Raw genomic sequence first — 21,096 nt, 5'->3', positions numbered from 1 at the left:
TTTATCCAAAACCAAGTGTACAAGTCTTTCTTAAGAAATAGTCTCATTTATACCGGATTCAATGCATGAGACATATGTATTTAATTTCAGAAGACACTAAACATGCACAATTTGTAAACACTTTTTCCTAAAATTCAAGACTTATCAATTATGATCAAATAAGGGGTTATGATTAACAAGAAATTTATCTTCAATAGATATTTCTTGTGGCATCATTACTTTGTTTGCAACAACAGGAGTTTGATGTTCCCGTAGTTGGAATTCATCAGAGCAACCATAGGTGATATGACTCGTATGAAAGTTACTCATGTAAGCAGCTGTTGTAGAAGCCTTTTTAAATTCCATTTATTTTCTTGAAAAACTTTAAGTCTTGAGAAGGAGATGAGAGGTAGAGATGGTCCCATCGAGCGGCCAATTTGTTCACACAAAATTCTCGGAGAAATTATATTTCGTGGAGTTGAACTTTTATATTGTTTGTATGTGTGTATAGTGAATTCAATTTCTAATCTTTATCCTCTGATTCTTTCTCTCGAACTTGATATGAAGATTGAGATGCTTGTTCTTGAATTTGGATCAAAGTTATATGTTCTTCGAAGGTCTTCAATTCTTCAGGCTTTCAAAGTCTTCGAGTTGGTCTTTGAATCTTCAAGTCTTCAGAGAGTCTTCAATTTGGTGTGAATTCTCTAAATTCTGAACCTTCAAAACGAATGAGGTCCCCTCTATTTATAGAGGTTTCCACAGGCTTGGTGGGCCTTTGGGCTTGGATAATTTTGGGCCCAGCCCAATTCTTTAAATTGATTTAAATTTATTTAAATTTAAATATCAATCCACATGATCTCATGGTAAATTGGGTTTTGGGCCAAGTTTGTGAACCAAATTGATTCCAAGCCCAGTTCTCATATGACCCAATTACATATTTTAATTGTCAATTTATCTTTAATTTAATTTAAGATTAATATATAATTAATCCCTAAATGAAATAGATAATGACGTGGCCATTTATGATTGGCCCAAAATTTATATTTCTACACATACCTTGATATATGTATTAATAAGTAGTTTGTGATTAACTAGTTAACAAACTTGATTTCAAAACCGTCCCACATACCACCATATTTTCACTCAATCCTTGTACGTATTTAAAATGCCTTGAAGGTAGAAAAATGAATTTAATTTCAAATCAAGTTTTTTAAAATAGGTACCAAAATTTAGTCTTCATTGGGGGAGGGTGAAGTGATGGAACCCACGATGAATAGACGTACAGAGTGTTACTTAATAAAGAAAATTTAGAAAAGAATTAGTGTGTTGAATGTTTGGGAAAAAAACTGAAAATAAAAAGTAAAAAGTGAAATGTATGGATGAAGGCAGTGGGAGTGGGAGTGGGAGTGGCAGAAAAAAAGGGAGGGAGGAGGGGGAAATGACACGTCACCCAGTAGCTGTAGCCTGTAGTGCTAGTAGCTAACCTACTAGTAGTACGGTGCCGTATTGGTATTGGAGAAACAACGTCATAACTTTTCTCTCTCTTTTTTTTTTCTTTTTTCCTTTCGGGGCCCACCTTTCATTCTAAAATAGACCAATCAAAACGGTGCCGTATCCTTACACCACCCCACAAATTCTACTTTTTTGTTTGATTTTATTTCCCCATGATCGATTGTCGTGCCCAAGGCTAATACAGAACAGAACCCAGTCTCCAGTGCCACTGCGCCTGCTTAGCGTGAAATGCAATTTTTCATATTTATGGTAAACTTTCTCAAACCTTTCTTCTCCCTAATCACTTTTATATCTTTTTTCAGTGTTGACAATTTTTCAGTACTTAATCATGGATGGTAAATTTGAAATCACCATATTTTAATTAGTTAATGTTCGGAGCGAAAGATATCAATAATCACAATAGATCTTCGACAACACTCCAAAATAAATAAACCTGCAAAAACAAATTAGCACTCCGACGATTTTGTTAGTCTTTCTGCCAAGTAATTAGTTGTCAAAGTAGTAGTTTAATCAGGCTTTGCGTAGCAAACACCTTGGCTTAAATTGGTACATAAAGGAAATGAGAAAAGTAACCCTTGGAGAGGTAAAGACCCTCATTTAAACGAAACGGTTCCAATTTCGCAGAAGTAAAAAAACATGCCACGTAAGTAAGATTCAGAGGCTGTTCAATGGACGTCGAAGTCAGTATTTGAAGTAGCCTTTACTATATATCTTTTCCTTCTGATTAACTTGAGTGGTGACGCGTCTTAAAACTCAAAAGGTTAAACTGCTGAGGCATGACTATTTTAACAAATTAACACATGATTTATCAATGGATTAAGGGAATATATGGTTTATGCTAATTAGATTTAGCAGAGATGAGCATGCCATAATTTTTTAAACAGTGCTGTTCCCCGTAAAGACCTCTGGCTTTTTCTTTAAAATGTATATTTGAAGGGAGAGAGAAGAGAGAGAGAGTAGAAAATGAAAAGTTTGGGCATGGATGATGCCTGGCCAAAACAAAACCCACATCACAAATCCAACTCACAAATAAAGTAACAAGAAACAAAGGTTCCGGAAGTTCAGGCCTTTTTGTTTATTACTAATTCATTTTTTTAATAAAAAAATAGTTTTTTCAAAAAAAAAATTAACAATAATAATAATAAACAAACAAATAAACCAAGTCATGCTTGATCACCATTTCTTGTTTCTTGTGTTATAACCTTTTAAATGAAAAAAATTCAAGTTTTATATGAAAATTAATTATTCAAAATTTTTATATTATATCTACTTTTTATTTATTTATTATGCATTTTGTAAATCAAGAATAGTAAAATAAGACTTTTTATTTATGTTTTCGAAAAATTAAAAATAGAAACAAGAAATAAAAACTTTTTGTCAGATTGTAAAATTTCTATCCATTCATTTTAAGTGAGATTTTTATCAACCGGTTATATTTATCTGAGAATTGAGAAACAAACAACAAAAAGGAAAATAAATAAATAAATAAAGGTTAGAAAACAAAATTTAAAATCTAATTCAAAGGCGTAGGGGCTTTTGTCCTGATGTTGTGTTTGTGTCTCGGGGACCCGTTCTCCCAACCACAATTCAAACTATTTATTTATTTATTTATTTATTTTATTATTATATATTTGTTGTCTGTGCAACTTCAACTTCTTATATTATTCTTAATCTTAGCTTTGCCTCTACATTTTCCCTTCCCTTCCCCTCAATCATTTTCATTATTCTCTCCTCGAAGTTTTCTTTCCTTATATACTAAATACTTTCAATCATCTCATTTTTAGGTAATTCTGGATTCTTCTATAATATTATTAAAGAAAATTCTAATCGGTAGTAAAAGATTTACTCATATTTGTAAAAATGTCAACGATTGTTGAACTTGCATATGAATTTTTATTTTTGAAAATTTTATAAAAATTTTACCCTCGGCACATACATTTTATAGGTATGTCAGAGGTATATCACAATCAGATAATCATATCATATCAAACATATATAAGGTAGATGAACACATACATATAGCAGGTATATCAGAAATATATCATAGGTATATCAAAATCAGATAATCATATCAAAAGTATATCAATAACATATATCATAGATAAATCAATGATATATTAGCAGAAGAACAATAACATGTCAAGCATGGGAAGGAATTCCAAATTCGGAAATTATCGAGTCACTCATGTTCTAATCAATAAGGGAGGGAAGGAAAACACAAGATATTATCAAACAAATTGACAATCATAAGATTAAATACAAAGTACTTTACATATAAACAAATTTATTGTCATATCATTCAAAATCTAAAAGAATTTGTATTATATTTTAAACATAAAAAACTAGAAGTGAATATAAGTTTTAAATTTAAAAGACATTGTATTATAATCTAACATAAAAATCTAAAAGACATTGTATTAAATACAAATATTTAATAAATCAAGTCAAAATTAAGTTGATCATTATCAGTCCTCCTTCTGGGTGATTGTCGTATATTTGGGGTGATATCTTAAATTTTTGTTTTTGTAAAGACATGATTTTTGGTATTGGTTTAATCTACCTTTTTGGATGTGCATAGTTTACACTAACTTTTTCTGCATCAATTTTAGCTTTCTTTTTCCTTGTTTACATCCTTGTTCAAACCTGAAAAAAATAGTGAATATATTAGTTAATCAATGGTATATAAGCGGTAAATTAATAGTAATATTTCATAAGATATATCATTAAAGTAAATCAATAGTAAATAATTGGTAAATCAATAAGGTATATCATGACATATATATAACAAGTATATCATAGATATATCAAAATTAGATAATCATATTAGATGTATATATCAGACATATATCGGTGACATATGAGCACACAGATATCATAATTATATCAATAATGGTACATCAAAGGTAAATCAATAAGGTAGACGAGCACACACATATTGTAAGTATATCAGGTTATTTGGGTCTCCGTTTTTTCTAAAAAAATTGTTATATTTGAAAAACTTCAACATTGATGCTAAATACCATTTTCCTTAATGTTTTTGCTATACTTTATTAATATATTTGAACATATGAACATATTATTTAACATATAAAACTTAACGGGTTTGAACTTTAAAATCTATTCATTAATTTTTTTATTAACAAATTTCAACCTATATTTTCTTGGAATTACTTAATTGAGCAAGATAAATTTTAGAATTTTAAAAGATTAAGGACGAAATTTAAAATTACCTATAAGATTAGAGATCATTTGGTATATTTAGCGTATATAAATGTTTAAATTCACCAACTTTGGCAGGTTTTTTGCTTGGGATTTTCTTAAACCTCAAGTTATATTACTTCGAAAGCGTATTATTTATGGCCTCTAGTATATTTGGCTTAAGTAACTTAGCAAAGGTAAGAACCTGTATATTAGTAATTTTCATATATCACTAATGTCTCCTATATTAGATATAGATACAAAAATGATATATTTTATATTAAGATATAAAAATGATATATTTTATGTCTATGTAAACGAGGGAAATATTTTTCATTTTTGCAAATTATTTTATAACAAATTTCTAAATATGAAAACTAGTTTTATCACCATTCATAATTTCCCTCTTATGAAGAATATGTCATAGAACAAAAATTTGTGTACCATGTGTTTTTTATTAGTCCATCCAAATTTTTAATTGCCAAAACGATCATAGCTTAGTGATAATTGACATATATCTTCAATCCAAAAGCTGTGAGTTCAAATCCTCACGCCCACATATTGTACTAAAAAAAATCCAAATATTTAATTATGTCATATATATGCTTAGATCGTACAAAATAATAGGTTATAGCTACAAACATGAACTTGAAGTTGTGTAATGCGTGTTTAATTTAATAGTCACAAGATTATGTAATTGATCACAAAAAATAAAATAAAAAATCGCTTTTGTCATCCAATCAATACTAATCAAAAGTGAAGGGATTAATATAGGAACTATATTAGTAAAAATACACACTAACGTAAACATAACGGCTCAACTAAAGCTTAACTAACAAAATAATAATTTCAAGTAAAGCCGAACAAATAAAAGAATAATCGTCAAAATGAACATGACTCAACAGTAATTGACATATATTTGATATTTAAAAAATAATAATAATAATAACTTAGGCTAAATAAGTACCATTCTCTCTCCTCGTTGGAGGTGTTATTCAATTTGTCCGGCCACCAGGCTGGCTATAATTTGCGAAAAAGTTAATATTGTACAAATAATTGGTTCATAAACTCGAAGTTTTGTGACACGTGTTTATATATAGTATGTGGACTAATAAACTATATCGTGAGATAAACAAGTTCTAAAAAAATAAATTATAAATTGTACAAACCACCTATAAAGTTGCAATTTATCCTTAAACTTGTATAAATGTTAAAATTAAATCCTTAAACTTTTATAAGTAGAAAAATTGTACTCATACAATTGTAATTATAAAAATTAAACTTTAAGGATCCGTTTGATAACCATTTTTGTTTTTGGCTTTTGAAAAACAAAAACCATATATGTTTGATAACCATTTTTTGTTTTTTTTTTTGTTTTTAGAAAACAGAAAATCAAATATATTTGGTAACTATTTTTAGTTTTCTGTTTTTAAAAAGTTTAGAAAATTGGAAATACATATTAGAGAAAGAAAATTCTATGTATGTAGAGTAGAGATGTTAATGGTGTGGGTGCGAGTGAGAATGCTCTCCTCCATTCTCGTGCTTGTGAAAATTTTTAGTCTCCGTCTCCAACTCGTTCTTCGGTCCGAGAGATGTTCTCGAGAAAAATTATCAGTTTTATAATTGTTTTTAATTATTTTTAGAATTTAAGTATAAAAAAAGTGTAATAAATATATATTAATTATTTAAAAAATCGAATCAGGTACAGGGTCAACAGTGAAAAAAAGTTAAAGACAAAAAGAGAAAAAATTTAGAAAGAAAAAAAAGTAGAGTTGAGAGGTAAAGATATGTTAAAAAAAAAGAAATTATAAAGAAAGAGAAAAAATTATAGTGAAAACGAATTTAAACATAAAAATAAGATTCAAAATATAATTTTTAGAGAAAATAAATAAATGCAGAGATACCCAGCTGGCTGGTCAACCTCAAAGATCTTATCGGCCGGCAAATCGGAGACAGACGACCATGGTCCCGACCTTATCAGCACCGGAGGTTTACTAATCAATGAACCCCCGAAACCTTCTTTTCACCCCGGGGCATGCGCGAGAGCCCTTGACAGGCACTCCAGGATCCGCCAACGCTCATTCAAACCCGGGTCAGTCGATCCTCAATTCATCCGACCAGAGGTGTGGCTGTCTCTTTCTTCTGTCCGGTATCAAAGCCACTCGAAGTCGAATGCCTCACCCGCACCTACTTCGTCGCACCAACTCCCTCAAACACAAGGGAGCGAACACTGCTCTCAGCCTGTCGTAACAACAAAACGAAACTCCATGCCGGAAAGTGAAAGAAAATTGAATGATAAAGTAAGATATAATTTTCAAATGAAAAATAGATTACAAAGTAAAAGAAAAGTTATAAAAAACGAAATTTTAGAGAGAAACAAGTAAAGAAAAATATTAAATTTTTAGAGAAATTTTAGAGAGAAACAAGTAAAGAAAAATATTAAATTTTTAGAGATAGAAATGAAACTGATCTGTTAGAAAAAAAATTTAAAATAAAATACAGAAAAATTTGGAAAGAGAGAGAAATAATAATAAATATGAAAAATTTTAGAGAGAAAAAAAAATTTTGTAGAGAGAAATTTAGAAATAAAAAATTTTAAGGTGAAAAATAAATTTTTTAAAGATAAACATGAGAAAGAAAAAAAATGATTATTAGAAGAAAAATAAGATTCTAAGAAAGAAACATGTTTTTGAAAACTACTTTTTTATTTATTTTTTAAATTTTCATAAAATTTTCAAAAGGGTCTTTTTAAAAAAAAATTATAAAATTGAATTAGTTATCCAACCGCCTCTTTTTAAAAAACAAAAAATAAAATAGTTATCAAACAAACCCTAAAATTTCATAATTAACAAAATTAACACATAAATTTTCCATTTTAAAAATTAAATCCTAAAACAAAAAACCTTCATTTACCTGTCTACACCAAGGAAAAAAGTTTCATAAACAACAATTCCTTTCAATTCAATTTATTCACGTTGTTCCAAAGCATGTCTAAAATAAAAATTCAAATTTATAATGGCCAACACCAATTTCATACTCTTTATTTCTCCTATAAATTGTTGAGAACTCAATTAATTTGATCCCAAAAAATTGTGTTTAATCTTAAATTTTTCTTCTCAATTTTCTCGGCATCCACAGCTAGCTAGGCTTGATTAAACTCAAAACCTATGGAGGCGAAAATTGTTGTACCAAGACAAGGGGTGTGGGTCCGCCTCATCATCGAGCTAGAAGTCCAAAGGTCGGCCTACGCCCAGCCCAAACTCGATCCAAGCTCGGTCCAAAATCAATATTTGACTGGTCCGACCCAGCACAGCCCATCCATAAATTGGATTCGTTATGAATCTTTGTTTGTTAAATTGGGCTGATCCATGGACTAGCCCAAAGGCCCGATCCAATATAGTCTATATTATTATATATTGTGTATATATATATATATATTAATTATTAATATATAGTTAATTATTATCTGTCATTCTCATTTCTCTACATTTTTTATATTAATATAGTAATACAATTAATTTCTTTAAAAATAAAATAAAATAAGTTGTAAAAATATGATATAACAAAATTTATTGATAACGTTTTGAAAAAAAATGGTACTAAATAAAAGAAAAACACAAAATCTAAAACTAAGAACATTGTTTGAAAAAATATTTAAAAGATAATTTTTAATGATTAAAAAAATTATTATATAGACTAATTCAAACCTGGTCCAAAGAGCTCATCCAACCCCGATCCAACTTTGGTCCATTAAGTTAGGCCCACGGATTGGGTCACAGTTAGGTTTTAGTGGTTGGGCCGGGCTTGATAATGCCTAAGGCCTGTAGGGCTTGGACTTGGGCCAAGCTCGAGTCTTTGCTTTTTTGGGCCGGATTGGGTCGGGCTGGCTCAATGATGAGGGTGATGTGTGGGTGTACCATTGACAAAGAAAGTGACGATGTTGTTGAGATATCATATATGAATTAAATTTACTGAACCCATCAGCTTAAGTTTTTTGGGTTGAATGATGGTTTATTCATACTTAACAGATTTTGAGAAACCGTGTTTTGGAGGAAAATTGCTATGCCACGTGGAGGACAGTGAACCGCCCACGTCGGTGAAGCTTGAAAACAGGTCCACCTCGAACCTTACGAGGTGGATTACTTAGTCATTTATTCTCCATCTCACCCATATAAGGGTTCGATCGAATCCAAGATCGACATGTCCGATCTACTATCCGACACGAATAACCGCCGGTCGGGAGGTCTGTAGGATCCTAAACCTATAAATATAGAGGGCACCATTTTTACATCAGGTATCGAATTTCTCCTTGAACTTACTATTGAGTCCGAGTTATTTTACTGACTTGAGCGTCGGATAATTTGCCCTATTGTGCAGGTCATTTCGTAGAGTTTCGAGTGAGTGAGCTTGCGTGTCCGACTTTGATCAGGTATGATCTCGTTTCGATTTTTGCATAAAAAGAATAATGGTACTAGAAGTTGAAATTCAGAATCATGAAAAATAAATTTGAAATTGAAATTGGTACGGAAAATTGAAACGTTGAGGTAGATGAGGGAGAATGACTATGAGAGAAGGAAAAGGGGAGAGACCAGTAGTTAGTAGTTTGGGTGAAATTGCAACCACACCCTACTCATGGAACTTAGTGGCCTCTTTGTCAAGAAAACCAGTCCGAAGCTAGGTCAATATCGGATGGACTCCCCCCTCCAATTAATTTTTGGAAATTGAATACAGATGGATCTTCACAAGGTAATCCGGATATGGCTGGGGCATGAGGGATCATAAGGAATTCAGAGGGAAATTGGATTAAAGGCTTTCAGCAAAATATTGGAAGCACAATGGCTCTAACAGCAGAGTTATGGAGAATTTTAACGGGTTTAGAGTTGGCTTGGGAGTTGGGGTGCCGCTCTTTGGAAATACAAACAGATTCTATTGTAGCTTGTAATATGATTATGAATCACTCTCGATCTAATACCATCATCCAACCATTGTTGAGGAAGATCACATAGCTGATGGATCAGGATTGGAATGTTTCGATTAAGCATATCTATAGAAAGGCCAATTACTGTGCGGACTGGTTAGCTATCAGAGCCTGTCGACACCCTCTTGGAGTCTATATTTGTGAAAATCCTTCTAGAGGGTTATATCCATTACTGATGATAGATTTATCTGGGGCCACCATGCCCCCTTTAGCCATTGTGTAGTTTTCTTTCTGGGCAATTGCCCCTTCCTCTTCCAAAAAAAAAAATAATATCAATTAATCATATATCTAAATGGCACTAAATAAATAAATAAATAAAAATATCTTTCTTTTTATTTTTTCTTTAAAGCTGGCCACAATCTCTCCTAATCTAACGATCGGTTTGATTTCATATTTAAATATCTCCTTCAAAAGATAGATAATTTTATTAATATAGATAAACTACTAATTATTTTTTTAAGTACAATAAATAGGAGTGTGGATCGAAATCACAACATCTTAGTTGGAGATATATGTCAATTATCGTTAAGCTATATTCGTTTCGACAAACTATATATCTATGTTTCTAAGGAAATTTATATTAATGCTGCATCTCTCAACTTTCCCTAATATGAATTCATATATTATATTAGTTCAATATATGCTACATCAATCTTTGCAAGTATTATTTGTCTGGTCATTAAAAAATTGAACATTAAATTGGATGTGTTTCCTCATCACAATTATGTCACGTGTTTTATTTATTATTATTTTGACAAAACTGAATTCAATAGCTCAGAAATGCTGAATGTGAAGGTTGGTGTAAGCATTTAAATTTTTTTGTCTTTCTAAACAAGACAATGCTGAAAAAGTTCACTTAGCATTTATTGATAACTCATTCATATTTGCTTATTTGTGTACATCACTTATTTGGAATATTTAATATTTACTCTTCTGTCTCTATTTTAGTTTGTGGGTACATTGTCATTACTTCAAACTTTGAATCTAGATACACTTGTTAGTTGATTGTCGTTCTAAAGTTTTTTTTAAAAAAAAAAATAAATAAAAAACAACTTTTACATATAATTGGGTGGGACCTGCTTTACATTAATTTAATTTAAGATACTGTTTAAGACACATATCTACTATCAAAAGATTGTGTGTGTTCAAATCCACACCCCTACATGTTGTACAGAAAAAAAACTAATCGATTTGTATGAAACTTTATCAAATATTAGTATGCTACAGCTTACGAACACTCCACAAGATAGGGTGAGATCTCTCCTATTTGAATGTTCTCGGTAGTTGACATGTAACTCCTAGACACAAATTGCAAAAGGTTGATAGAGGTTAATTATATCTTCAAATCAGTACGATGCTCAATTCATTGATTGATCCTATAACTAGATGCATACACCTTTCAAGTTGATAGTCGAAGGGTATGTTTGGGAATGAGGGTAGAATGAATGATTTAAAAAAAAGATTTACGTATAATTGATTTTTTAAAATCATCGCCTAAGTGATACCATAAAAATCTATTTAAAGTGATTTTAAACTTTCTTAAAATCAATTTTTTAAGTTGCCAACCATAATTAATGGAAAAGGAAGTAATCTAGGAGGATATTTGGCATCCGCACCTATTTATTAGCATTTTTTTTGATTAACAACATGAGCATAAATTAGCAATAAAATGTATGTCACTCCTTTGCTTGGAGTTCGAGGTTTAAAGACTCATACTCTACATTTGTTATTGAAAAACGACTCAGTAAGTTCGAAGGGTCTTTTGTACTCAGAGGATTTGTTAAACCTTCCCAGCTAACTCCTACCTATACGTTTTTGGTGAATTTGAAATGTAATATCTTGTCCATCAAGTAGAATTTGTAACTCGTGTTGTTAATTCTTTGACTTTAAAGAGTTTCAATATTGTTATTCTTTACTCGTGGATGGTGGGTTGCTTCAATTTAATGTAAGCTTGCTTTTAAATAATATTTGAAATGCACATAATTGTATTGAATTATTTCTGTATTTTTTAATTTCCATCTTCAATTATATGAACTTTGAATTGTAATTATGACATACTACTGACATAATTAATTACCACTAACGTGATTAACTAAATGAGATAAACTAAATGAGATAATCTGTCTTATTGGATAAAAAATGACAAGACTTGACAAACAACAATAGAAGAAAAGAGAGTAAATAATTTATCCAGAAGATATGTGTTTAATATACGATTTGATAATTGAATCTCAATTTAAAAAATTGTCCAGTGTGTATGGTAATATATTTGTAAACCAAGAGTAGTTACAAATTAAATTTTAGTTTAATCTAAATTTATATTAATTAATTTATTATCATTTTTTTATGAATTTTGTATAATTATTATTTTACAAAGTTATATAATTTAGAATACATTATATTTTACATGTTTTAAGTTTAACAAACATAAAATGAATTTATAATATGAAGTAATGTATTTACCAAAATTTTTATCTTTTTTCGATGTAATTCTGCATCTTCAAAATTTCAAATTCTAAATCTGGAAACACTGAAAACATAAAAAAGTCGTTTTCAGAATTTCTACTGTTTGGATCACTGAATTCGAAAATAGTTTTAAAAAACGAATATGCAAAATCGTGACAAACACGTATTGGTTGAATCCATTTGATTAAGTGAATCTGAAAACGAAAAATAGAATCGAGTTTCCAACCGAACCGGCCCTAATATTTTTGAAGTTATAAACTTATATATACAGATCAAGATGATTGAAAAAATAATTAGCTTTCATTTTTCATAGTTTGGGATCATGATTCATTGAACTTAGAATACAACAAAATGAAAATATACCAACCCAATACCTTACTTATGCTTCCAACTTTCACAAAAACAAGAGAAAAAATGGAAAGAAAGAAAGAAAAGAAAAAAGACCTTCCAATCTGTATTTCCCTCTTTCACATTTCACCACTCTCAAGTTCCATGATGTTCAAGAAACATCGTCATATTTAAAATATGGAGTCAAAAAGATGATGTAGAACCATAAATTTCGAGCACAAGTATCTTGACACTGTTGTAGAGAGCCATGATATTGGTTTGTGGCATAACTTCAAGTTTAGAACTCCACGATGCTAATATGAAAGGTCAGGACACACTCTTGCAAGTAAAAAGGACAAGGAAAGATAATTTATATTTGCAGAGCCACGACGCTCTACCCTAGAGCCAGTGTTGTAGTGATTTTTTTGTAACTTTCTTTTGTTTCGTTAATTCGAAGTCGTGATGTAGAAAGAAAAAGTCGACACAATTCTTCTTTTTATAAATGTGGTGCAATAGAGCGCTTAATTGATACACAAAAGAGAGAGTACGAGAGAAATCTATTTTGTTGCGAGTTACAGAGAACTTTTAGACTAATTTGTGAGCCTTTCCTTAGAAAAAGCAAGAGAAATTATTCTCAAACAATTGTAAACTCTGGTACTATTTCTTCCTGTCATTTTAGTAGAAATCTACAGGTATAGCACTTAACCCCTACATCAAACGCAAGTTAGAATTTGGTATCCATATTTCTTTCCTTATATTAATCTATTACCGTTATTATTGCTAGAAGTTAAGCTGCAAGTTAGAATTGATTTAATTATAGGATTAAATAATGTACATTGCCTCAGTTTATGATTGATAATACATAATTTTATCGGTGACATGTCTTGCTCAAAGTTCAAAGTTCAAACTTCAAACGCAAAAGAAGAAAGAAGGCAACACAGACGAAGCCATTGTTTCATCTCTCTGTTAAAAGCACAAAGAAAAAATGAAGCGGGTAAAAAGAGGTCGATAATGGGGATTGGACGTTGGAGATTGAAACGAAGGTTACGTACAGAAAGAGGAGAGAGAGAGAGAGAAATCTGTTTTACCTCTGGAACTTGGAAGAGTATTGGGAAACTAAAATCCCAAGTCAGAGAGCAATAATGAAAAAGTCTGATTCTTTCTTGCTTCCTTCTTCGAACAAAACCCAAAACAAATCAATTCTTTAATAAAAGGGGGAGAAGGAGGAGCCTCTGTAGGACTGATCCGCTATCCTGTTCTTAAAGATTACATCTAAAGATTTTCCTCCCACTGCACTGCACTGCACTGCCATTGCTTTCTTTCTTTCTTTCTCCCAAACCCCAGCAATTACTTTCAATCGCTCTGCTTTTACCATCCCAGATTTCCTTGTTTGTTTCCTGAGAAAGTGAAAGAAAGTGGGGGCGTTCTATTTTTTTTTTGTAGTTAAAAATGCAGAGCTTTGAGAACCCAGAACAGTTTTACGCCCATTCTTCTTCCATCTTCCTCCGGTAGCCCAGCATTGCTCTTTAATGGAGTTTTTTGGTTTTTAGTGTTTGATTATTTGAAACTCTGTTTTGGGGGTTTTGGTTTGGTTGTAATAAGTTCCATGGCGGCTCTGTTTTAATTATTGCTTGTGTGAAAACAGGGGAGATGAGAGTGGGGGAATCCATAGCCATCATACGCGTTTTCTTCCGGATATTGAGGAGCTTCAACAATCCGCTGCTTTTCATCACCATGATGCTGTTGATTTAAGCCCAAGTATTCTCTCTCCTCTCTCTCTCTCTCTTAAACATTCCTCTTCTCTAACTACCGTCTGATTTTAAATATATTTTATCCTCTAGGCTCTGTTTTCGGTTTAAAATCGACCCACGCCGGTGCTCTTCCCATCCACCTACCGTACGCGGTATTTCGTTCATACCCACTTCTCTATTTTTTCATCTCTCTGAAATTTTTGAATTTACGAGGGTTTGCATCTGGGTTTCAATGGCGGATTTTGATGGGTTTGTGTAGAGCTCGGATTTGGCGTCATCAGGAACAGGGTATTTAGACACAGGGCAGCAATTGATGCGGCTGAAGAGGGTGGCTCCGCCGCATACGACGGCGGTTACGGTGGCGGCTGCGTCGTCGTTGGGAAACGGGAGCTTTGAGAACTGGGGAGAGTCAGCCATGGCAGATAATAGCCAGCAGACTGACACTTCCACAGACATCGACACCGACGAGAGAAACCAGGTGGTTCAATCAGAAAATGGATAAATGGAATTTTTTTGGGAGTTTCTGGTGGTGAGTAGTTATGGTCTCTGTTTTCTTTTTTCTTGTTAGTTTCAGGGAGCTGCAAATGGAGCTCTCATGGCGGTGGACTCTCTGGATCACTCTAAAATGAAATCTGCAGATCAGAAGGTCCTCTCTATAAGGCTTTTTTCTCTTCCAAATATAGCTTGAAAACTTCAATCTGTAACCATAGAAATTTTTCAACAGACTCTTCGTAGGCTTGCTCAGAATCGAGAAGCAGCCAGGAAGAGTCGATTGAGGAAGAAAGTAATGCTCTATCTCTCTCTTATTATTTGAAACAAGACTCAGATTCATACTAGGATTGGATTTAGAGTCCGGGTCGAAAACTTAATAACTTAAAATCCTTGTTATCTCGGGGCTGGCGGTGCGTATGAGCGTAATGCAAGAAGTGAGACCGATGATATCCCAATTGTAAAATGAAAAAAGGAATCAATTTGAGCCATGAGTATATGCAAATGTGTGAGCTCATTTGGATGAATACTAGGTTTTTGTTTTCTGTATGTATGATTACTAGGTTTTTGATGTCTTGAGTTGATGAAGGGAACATATTTGGAACATTTATAGGTTTTGGTTTTGGATAGGCATATGTCCAGCAGCTGGAAAATAGTCGACTGAGGCTTACGCAGCTAGAGCAGGAGCTTCATCGAGCGCGCCAACAGGTGTTCGATTGGCCGAGGCTTCCTGGGTTTCATGGTTGATTTTCTTGTAAAGGTTCTAGTTTCCTTGATTATGGGAAGTTTATTGTGTTTCTGGTTTGTGTTTGATTGGTATCTCAGGGCATTTTTTTGGCTACTGGGGCTGGAGACCATTGTTTATCAATGGCAGGGAATGGTAAGCTAATAGATGAGTTGATGTTTTTATAACATATCAGTTTGTTATATGAATTATGGGATGTATCGACTATGGTGTTCTTAGGGGCCTTGGCATTTGATCTTGACTATGCACGGTGGCTCGATGAGCATCAGCGGCTGATCAATGATTTGAGAACATCTGCAAATTCTCAGATGGGCGACGACGAGTTGCGGTTTCTTGTCGATGGGGTGATGGCACATTACGATGAACTCTTCAGGCTGAAGAGGGTAGGTGCCAAGGCCGACGTATTCCACATTCTTTCAGGCATGTGGAAGACACCAGCTGAGAGGTGTTTCATGTGGCTGGGAGGATTCCGTTCGTCCGAACTTCTAAAGGTTATAAACTGTTTCATATATGTGCTCGAGATCTACATTCACTTTTATTCGATACGAGAATCAGTGCGTTTCAGTTTAACTAACTTCTCCTGCCCTTGCCTTTGAAACAACAATTCAGATAGTTGGGAACCATTTGGAGCCTTTAACAGATCAGCAGTTGATGGGTATATGCAATTTGCAGCAATCTTCCCAACAAGCTGAAGATGCATTGTCACAAGGGATTGAAGCCTTGCAACAATCTCTTGTAGAAACTCTTTCCACTGCTTCTTTAGGTCCAGCCAGTTCGGGAAATGTTGCGGATTACATGGGCCAAATGGCGATTGCGATGAGCAAGCTTACGACGCTTGAGAACTTTCTCCACCAGGTAACAACTCCAAAACTCTTCGCTCGTATAAACTGTGTGACAATCAAGCATGTGTGCAGCTGATTGAGGAGTCCTTTTGTATCTTCTCTTCTAGGCTGACCTTCTAAGGCAGCAAACACTCCAACAAATGCATAGGATATTAACTACTCGTCAAGCTGCACGAGCGCTCCTCGTCATCAGTGATTACATTTCGCGTCTTCGAGCTCTCAGTTCTCTATGGTTGGCACGTCCGAGAGACTGATATCTAGCCTTGCCATATCGACACTTGGCTGAGGGCATTGTTGGAGGTAATTTGCAGCAACTTCTGTGAGAACCTGGAACCATGAAACTTTGGAGACTGTTTCAAGAATCCATTTGTTGCTGCTTTATTGTGTTTTATCCCAAGTCATAGAAAATGTAAAGGGGGTTAGCTTGTAAGTTGAAACCCTTTGTTGTGTTGCCAAAGTGTCTTTACCATATATTTTTCTCCAAGGATATGCTTTATTGGTAGTATGGTTTAATAGAGATTAATGTAGTCATATATTAGTCCTTTTTTGTACTTTCTTTTGCTAACTCTACAAGTTTAAACATTAGAGTTCACTTGTATAAAAAAGTTTAATTGGAGTAAAAAAAATGATTCAAATTTGACATTTGAATATGAATTGAACAAGTATGGCCAAGCATTTTATTTGAGACAGATCGATAAGAGTTAGTTAAATTTCTCTTTTTTTTTTTTTTTCCAATTTGGTTTAAGCTTTGATTTGTTAGTATGTACTTTTCCAAATATATCTGATTTTAAATATATTTTATAGATTTTTTTGGGAAAAAAATTAAATTAATATTGAACAGAAAATTTTTCCCATGAGAATTCTTGATTCCTAAACAAGGATTCTCCAACCTCTCGACTGTTGAACCAATGAAAAAATTGACACTATATTAGAAAATGTATATACGAGAGTAGGTAATATGTAATTTGCTACTTAAAATATAGTTTATTGAATGAAACATATATTATCATCTAAAAAATCATGGTTTGATCCTCACCCATACATGTTTAACTAAAAAAAAGATAAAAATAATCTTATGTTTCCTTAGTTTTAAAGTATGGATGAAGTTTCAATTTCGATGAGAAATTGTTTCCAAAATATTTTCTTATTTTTAAAATTGGTCTAAAAAGAGGTAATGGTGATCAATTTTGATGAATGTATTTTAGACATTGAGGCTTTCCTTTTCCCTTTTTCAATTCATGTCTTGACTTGAGTTGCATACCAAGAACATTCATATGCAAACATTCTAAGTATGATTGATGATCCCTGATAGAGTGTTCGATTCTTGAGCCAAGAAATTTATTCTCTGTCTCTAGAGTTTTGATCTTAAGGCAAGCCGCATCTAACCTAAACCTTTAGGTTGAAATCGAATTGATTTGAGAGCCATTTCACTAGTATTTTCATGTCAATAATTTTGGAAAACATTTACCCATTTATCCAACAGATGAATCAATAGCTTGTTTGAATGATAAAATAAAGGAAGTACTTTCTTATCTAAAAAGAAATAAAGTACTTATTTTGCCTAATTTTTTTTTTAATTTTTAGAGACACCTGCTAATTACTTTAGTTCTCTGGTATAATTTACTTATTCACAGACAAGCTGATGTTATAAATCCTCATCAAGTTTCAGAAAAAGAAGATAGGCAATTAAGCCAACAACAGGGATAAATCTAAGAGAACTTACAATTCCAACCTTGCTCTCCTTGATATTTTGAAGATTTTCTCCAATCAACCAAGGCTGGAACAGAGTGTAAAGACAAATATCCCAAATAAATGCATAAGCTAACCTCTCTGAATATAGATATTGGATCAAGAACTCCCATCTCTCCGCTATGCTTCCAAAATTACCGTCTGCTCGACCAACGAAGGCCCAGATTATGGATACGATGCATGCTGCACCGCCAATCAGGCCAACGACGGGCGCCCCATTGGTCATCAGAGACCCCAGCCTCGACTGCTGGCGCAGTGGAGAGTTTCCGCTAGCCTTGTTAAGTCGGATTGCCATATAAGGTATCAAAAAGGCTGGTGGATGACATGAAAAGTTGTTAGTTAAAATAGTTATCCGATCGCCATTTTAATTATTGTATCTGAAGTGTAAGTTATCATCCCAGATCCTTTCCAGCCCTAACCAATATGGAGAAACCAAAGGCATATAATGATAACCATAAGAGAACATAAAGATCATTCAACAGATCTTATAATTCTCAGGCATTGCAACTGATAGTCAACGCTCATTGAAAATATATTTTCGACTGCAACTTCTAGTAAAAACAAAAAATAGACAGAAATAAAACTTACTATTTGTAAGGAACATCTGCAGACCCCATAATACATCCAACGAACCCTTGTATCGGTCCCTCTTTCGATCCGTGAACAGCAGGGGAGCAAACATGAGTGTCCACGCGATGACAAAATTGAACAATCCCTCAGACATCTAATGAGAGAGAAAAGCCCATTATGACAATGGTGTCATTGAATAAAGAAAGATGATATATCAGAGGTCAATGATTTGCAAATAATTCTTACTGGGTGAAGAACAGGAGCATCAATTAGACGAATGCCGACTGTCCTGCCAGAAAGTTTATCGCCGAAAATCATGAAGGAACCAAAATTGTAAAACGTATTCTCATGTTACAATTGTGGCAAATGTTCTACAAAGTTAAATAGATCTTGCTAGCTTTTGATATGAGCATAATAGAAATGTAGATGCTGCCTTAATACAAACGAGTCTGAAAAATATAGTGAACCACCCATTTTAGAATCAGGTCCTTATTCATCATAAGTTAATGTATGAATGATAAAATCCTTGACTGATCTGGTCATGTATAAATGCTGATTCTGATAAGGCTTCATAGCATGAAGAATGAATTTAAACTACCCACTTATGTGTAAAGAAACATTCAAACTTTAAGGGGTATCACTCAAAGGTTGTGGAATCAACTAGAATATGAAATCTAAGTCCTAAGCAAAAGAAACATAGACATCGTTTGGTAATGCTCTCATTTCTTTCCTTTTTTCAATAACCAGGGTGTTCAGAAGCCCCATTTCTTACATTTTGCTCCTAGCATACTCCACCTTCTACTTTCTCTAGTTTTTAAATATTTGGTTTAAATTTTGAAATTCTTTTAAAGAAGTAGATAACAAAATAAAAAAAAAACAAGGTGGGACCGGGAGTAGTGCGCATAAGATGATTTTTTTAAAATAGAAAACAAAAAATAAAATAGTTATCAAACAGTCATAATTTTGTAACCAGGGTTTGAACATGGTATCTTTGAGGATATAGCAAATCAACCTGAAACGACACCACAGAAACTCTATCCTTCAACTCCTCACCACAACCCAATCAAATGCTATAGGGGTTCTTTTTCTTCTTCATACAGTTTTTTGAAAAGAAAAACGAATGTTTGGAGCGAGACAGTTCCCAATACTAATACTAAGACAATTGATCAACAAAACATCAGCTATACTTTCGAATTGATAGACAGCAATAACGTAAGTTACAATAACAAAAAAGAATTTAGTCATAAAGTGAAGGAAACAGCAAATCAGGCATACCGGAGTTTATAGCAGGCAATATAAGGAAAAAATTCAGAGAAAGCCCCACAAGAGAATTCACCGTTTCTGAACTGATTGCCCATACAGGATCTCCCTGTACTTATCAAAAACCAAGAGAAATTCATATAAATCCACGAGAGTATACTAAGAAAGTACTATCTATTTGGTAAAACCTCAATTTCCCAACACAGAATTAGGCTTAATTAAATGCAGAAGCGATTAAAACAAACCGGGGCATAAGGAAGGAGAAATAGCCACAAAATGTAAACCGCCTCAGCGGTCCAGAGCAGAAATTGAAGCACCCGTCGGACATCGGAATCACCATCATCAGAAAAGGCCGCAGAATCCGGCAATGTGGGTTTCCGGCGAGTGGCGGGACAGGTGAGAGAACGATTCCGGCGATGGTGTAAGGGTGGGAAAGCGGTGGTGGGCAGTGGTTGCGGTCTGCAAAATCGGAAACGAGAGAGTGAGGAGGAGGACGTTAGGATATAGGGTTTAATCGCTGGAAAGGAGTTGTTGCAGAGCAAAGCTTGAGATGCTATCATGGCCGACGCCATTCTCTCTGTGAAAAGCGTGTGCGTGGCGAAGTTGTGGCTTCCAATTTCGATTTTGAAACGAGAGGCTGTTTCAAGGGTGTTGGGAGTGACGTGGGGAGTTAATTAATCTGGAGTTATTAAATGTGTGTTTGAGGTATAGAATTATTTAGTCTATAGTTATGAAATCTATATTTGGGGTGTAGATTTATTAAATATGGAGTTGTTTAATCTGAATTTTTGTCTGCATATTTTTTCACTTCATTTTTACTCTATTGTCCCGTTAGAGCTACGTATTTTTTCTAATTTTGATTAATTAAACTTTGTTTCATGAATTCTATAATTTAGATCTTAAGTTATATTATTTTATGAATATTTCAAAGTTTTATTTAAGTAGTTATTTTGATTTTTTGTTTCTTTTTAGAAATTAATGCATTTAAAAATTAAGAAAGATCTAATTTTTAATTTTACACAATTTAAAAAAAAAAAATCAAACGCCCTGCATTTTTTTTTAACTTTCTCCACATCTTTTCATTTTCTTTTATATTTCTCTCTACCATTTAATCTTCTTTTCTCTTTTTTTTTTCTCCATTTATTTTTCTTTTTCTCTCACCCATTTAATTTGCATTTAATAAACTTCATCAAAATATTTTTGATAATTTAAAATTTTCTATGAATTATA

General features: G+C 33.0%; 2 protein-coding genes across 3 annotated transcripts; one reads left to right on the top strand and one right to left on the bottom strand.

Annotated features, from left to right (window-relative positions):
* The first annotated feature begins 13,439 nt into the window (after positions 1 to 13,439).
* On the top strand, positions 13,440 to 17,736 carry LOC111010348 (transcription factor HBP-1b(c38)-like). 2 transcript variants are annotated; one of them, XM_022283718.2, is made up of 11 exons: positions 13,440 to 13,968; positions 14,106 to 14,218; positions 14,302 to 14,363; positions 14,471 to 14,689; positions 14,786 to 14,857; positions 14,936 to 14,995; positions 15,331 to 15,408; positions 15,526 to 15,580; positions 15,665 to 15,936; positions 16,055 to 16,300; positions 16,395 to 17,736. In XM_022283718.2, the coding sequence occupies exons 1-11, from the start codon at positions 13,910 to 13,912 to the stop codon at positions 16,539 to 16,541; spliced, it is 1,383 nt and encodes a 460-aa protein (XP_022139410.1). In that variant the 5' UTR covers positions 13,440 to 13,909; the 3' UTR covers positions 16,542 to 17,736. The 2 variants fall into 2 exon arrangements, with proteins under 2 accessions (XP_022139410.1, XP_022139409.1); XM_022283717.2 differs by having other exon boundaries at positions 13,442 to 13,968; positions 14,780 to 14,857.
* Positions 17,737 to 17,884: 148 nt separating this feature from the next.
* Positions 17,885 to 20,539, bottom strand: LOC111010316 (uncharacterized). Its single transcript, XM_022283670.2, has 5 exons — positions 20,112 to 20,539; positions 19,882 to 19,975; positions 18,853 to 18,890; positions 18,625 to 18,760; positions 17,885 to 18,348 (listed from the first exon to the last, which is right to left on the bottom strand). Exons 1-5 carry the CDS (start codon positions 20,436 to 20,438, stop codon positions 17,933 to 17,935), a joined length of 1,011 nt encoding a protein of 336 aa, XP_022139362.1. The 5' UTR covers positions 20,439 to 20,539; the 3' UTR covers positions 17,885 to 17,932.
* Between the last annotated feature and the right edge of the window lie 557 nt (positions 20,540 to 21,096).

This window comes from Momordica charantia (genome assembly GCF_013281855.1).
Source record: "Momordica charantia cultivar OHB3-1 chromosome 4 unlocalized genomic scaffold, Mcharantia_2.0 BLBB01000004.1, whole genome shotgun sequence".
Taxonomy (NCBI): Eukaryota; Viridiplantae; Streptophyta; class Magnoliopsida; order Cucurbitales; family Cucurbitaceae; genus Momordica; species Momordica charantia.
Note: the sequence above shows the minus strand (reverse complement) of the source record. Positions and strands in the feature narration are given on the sequence as shown.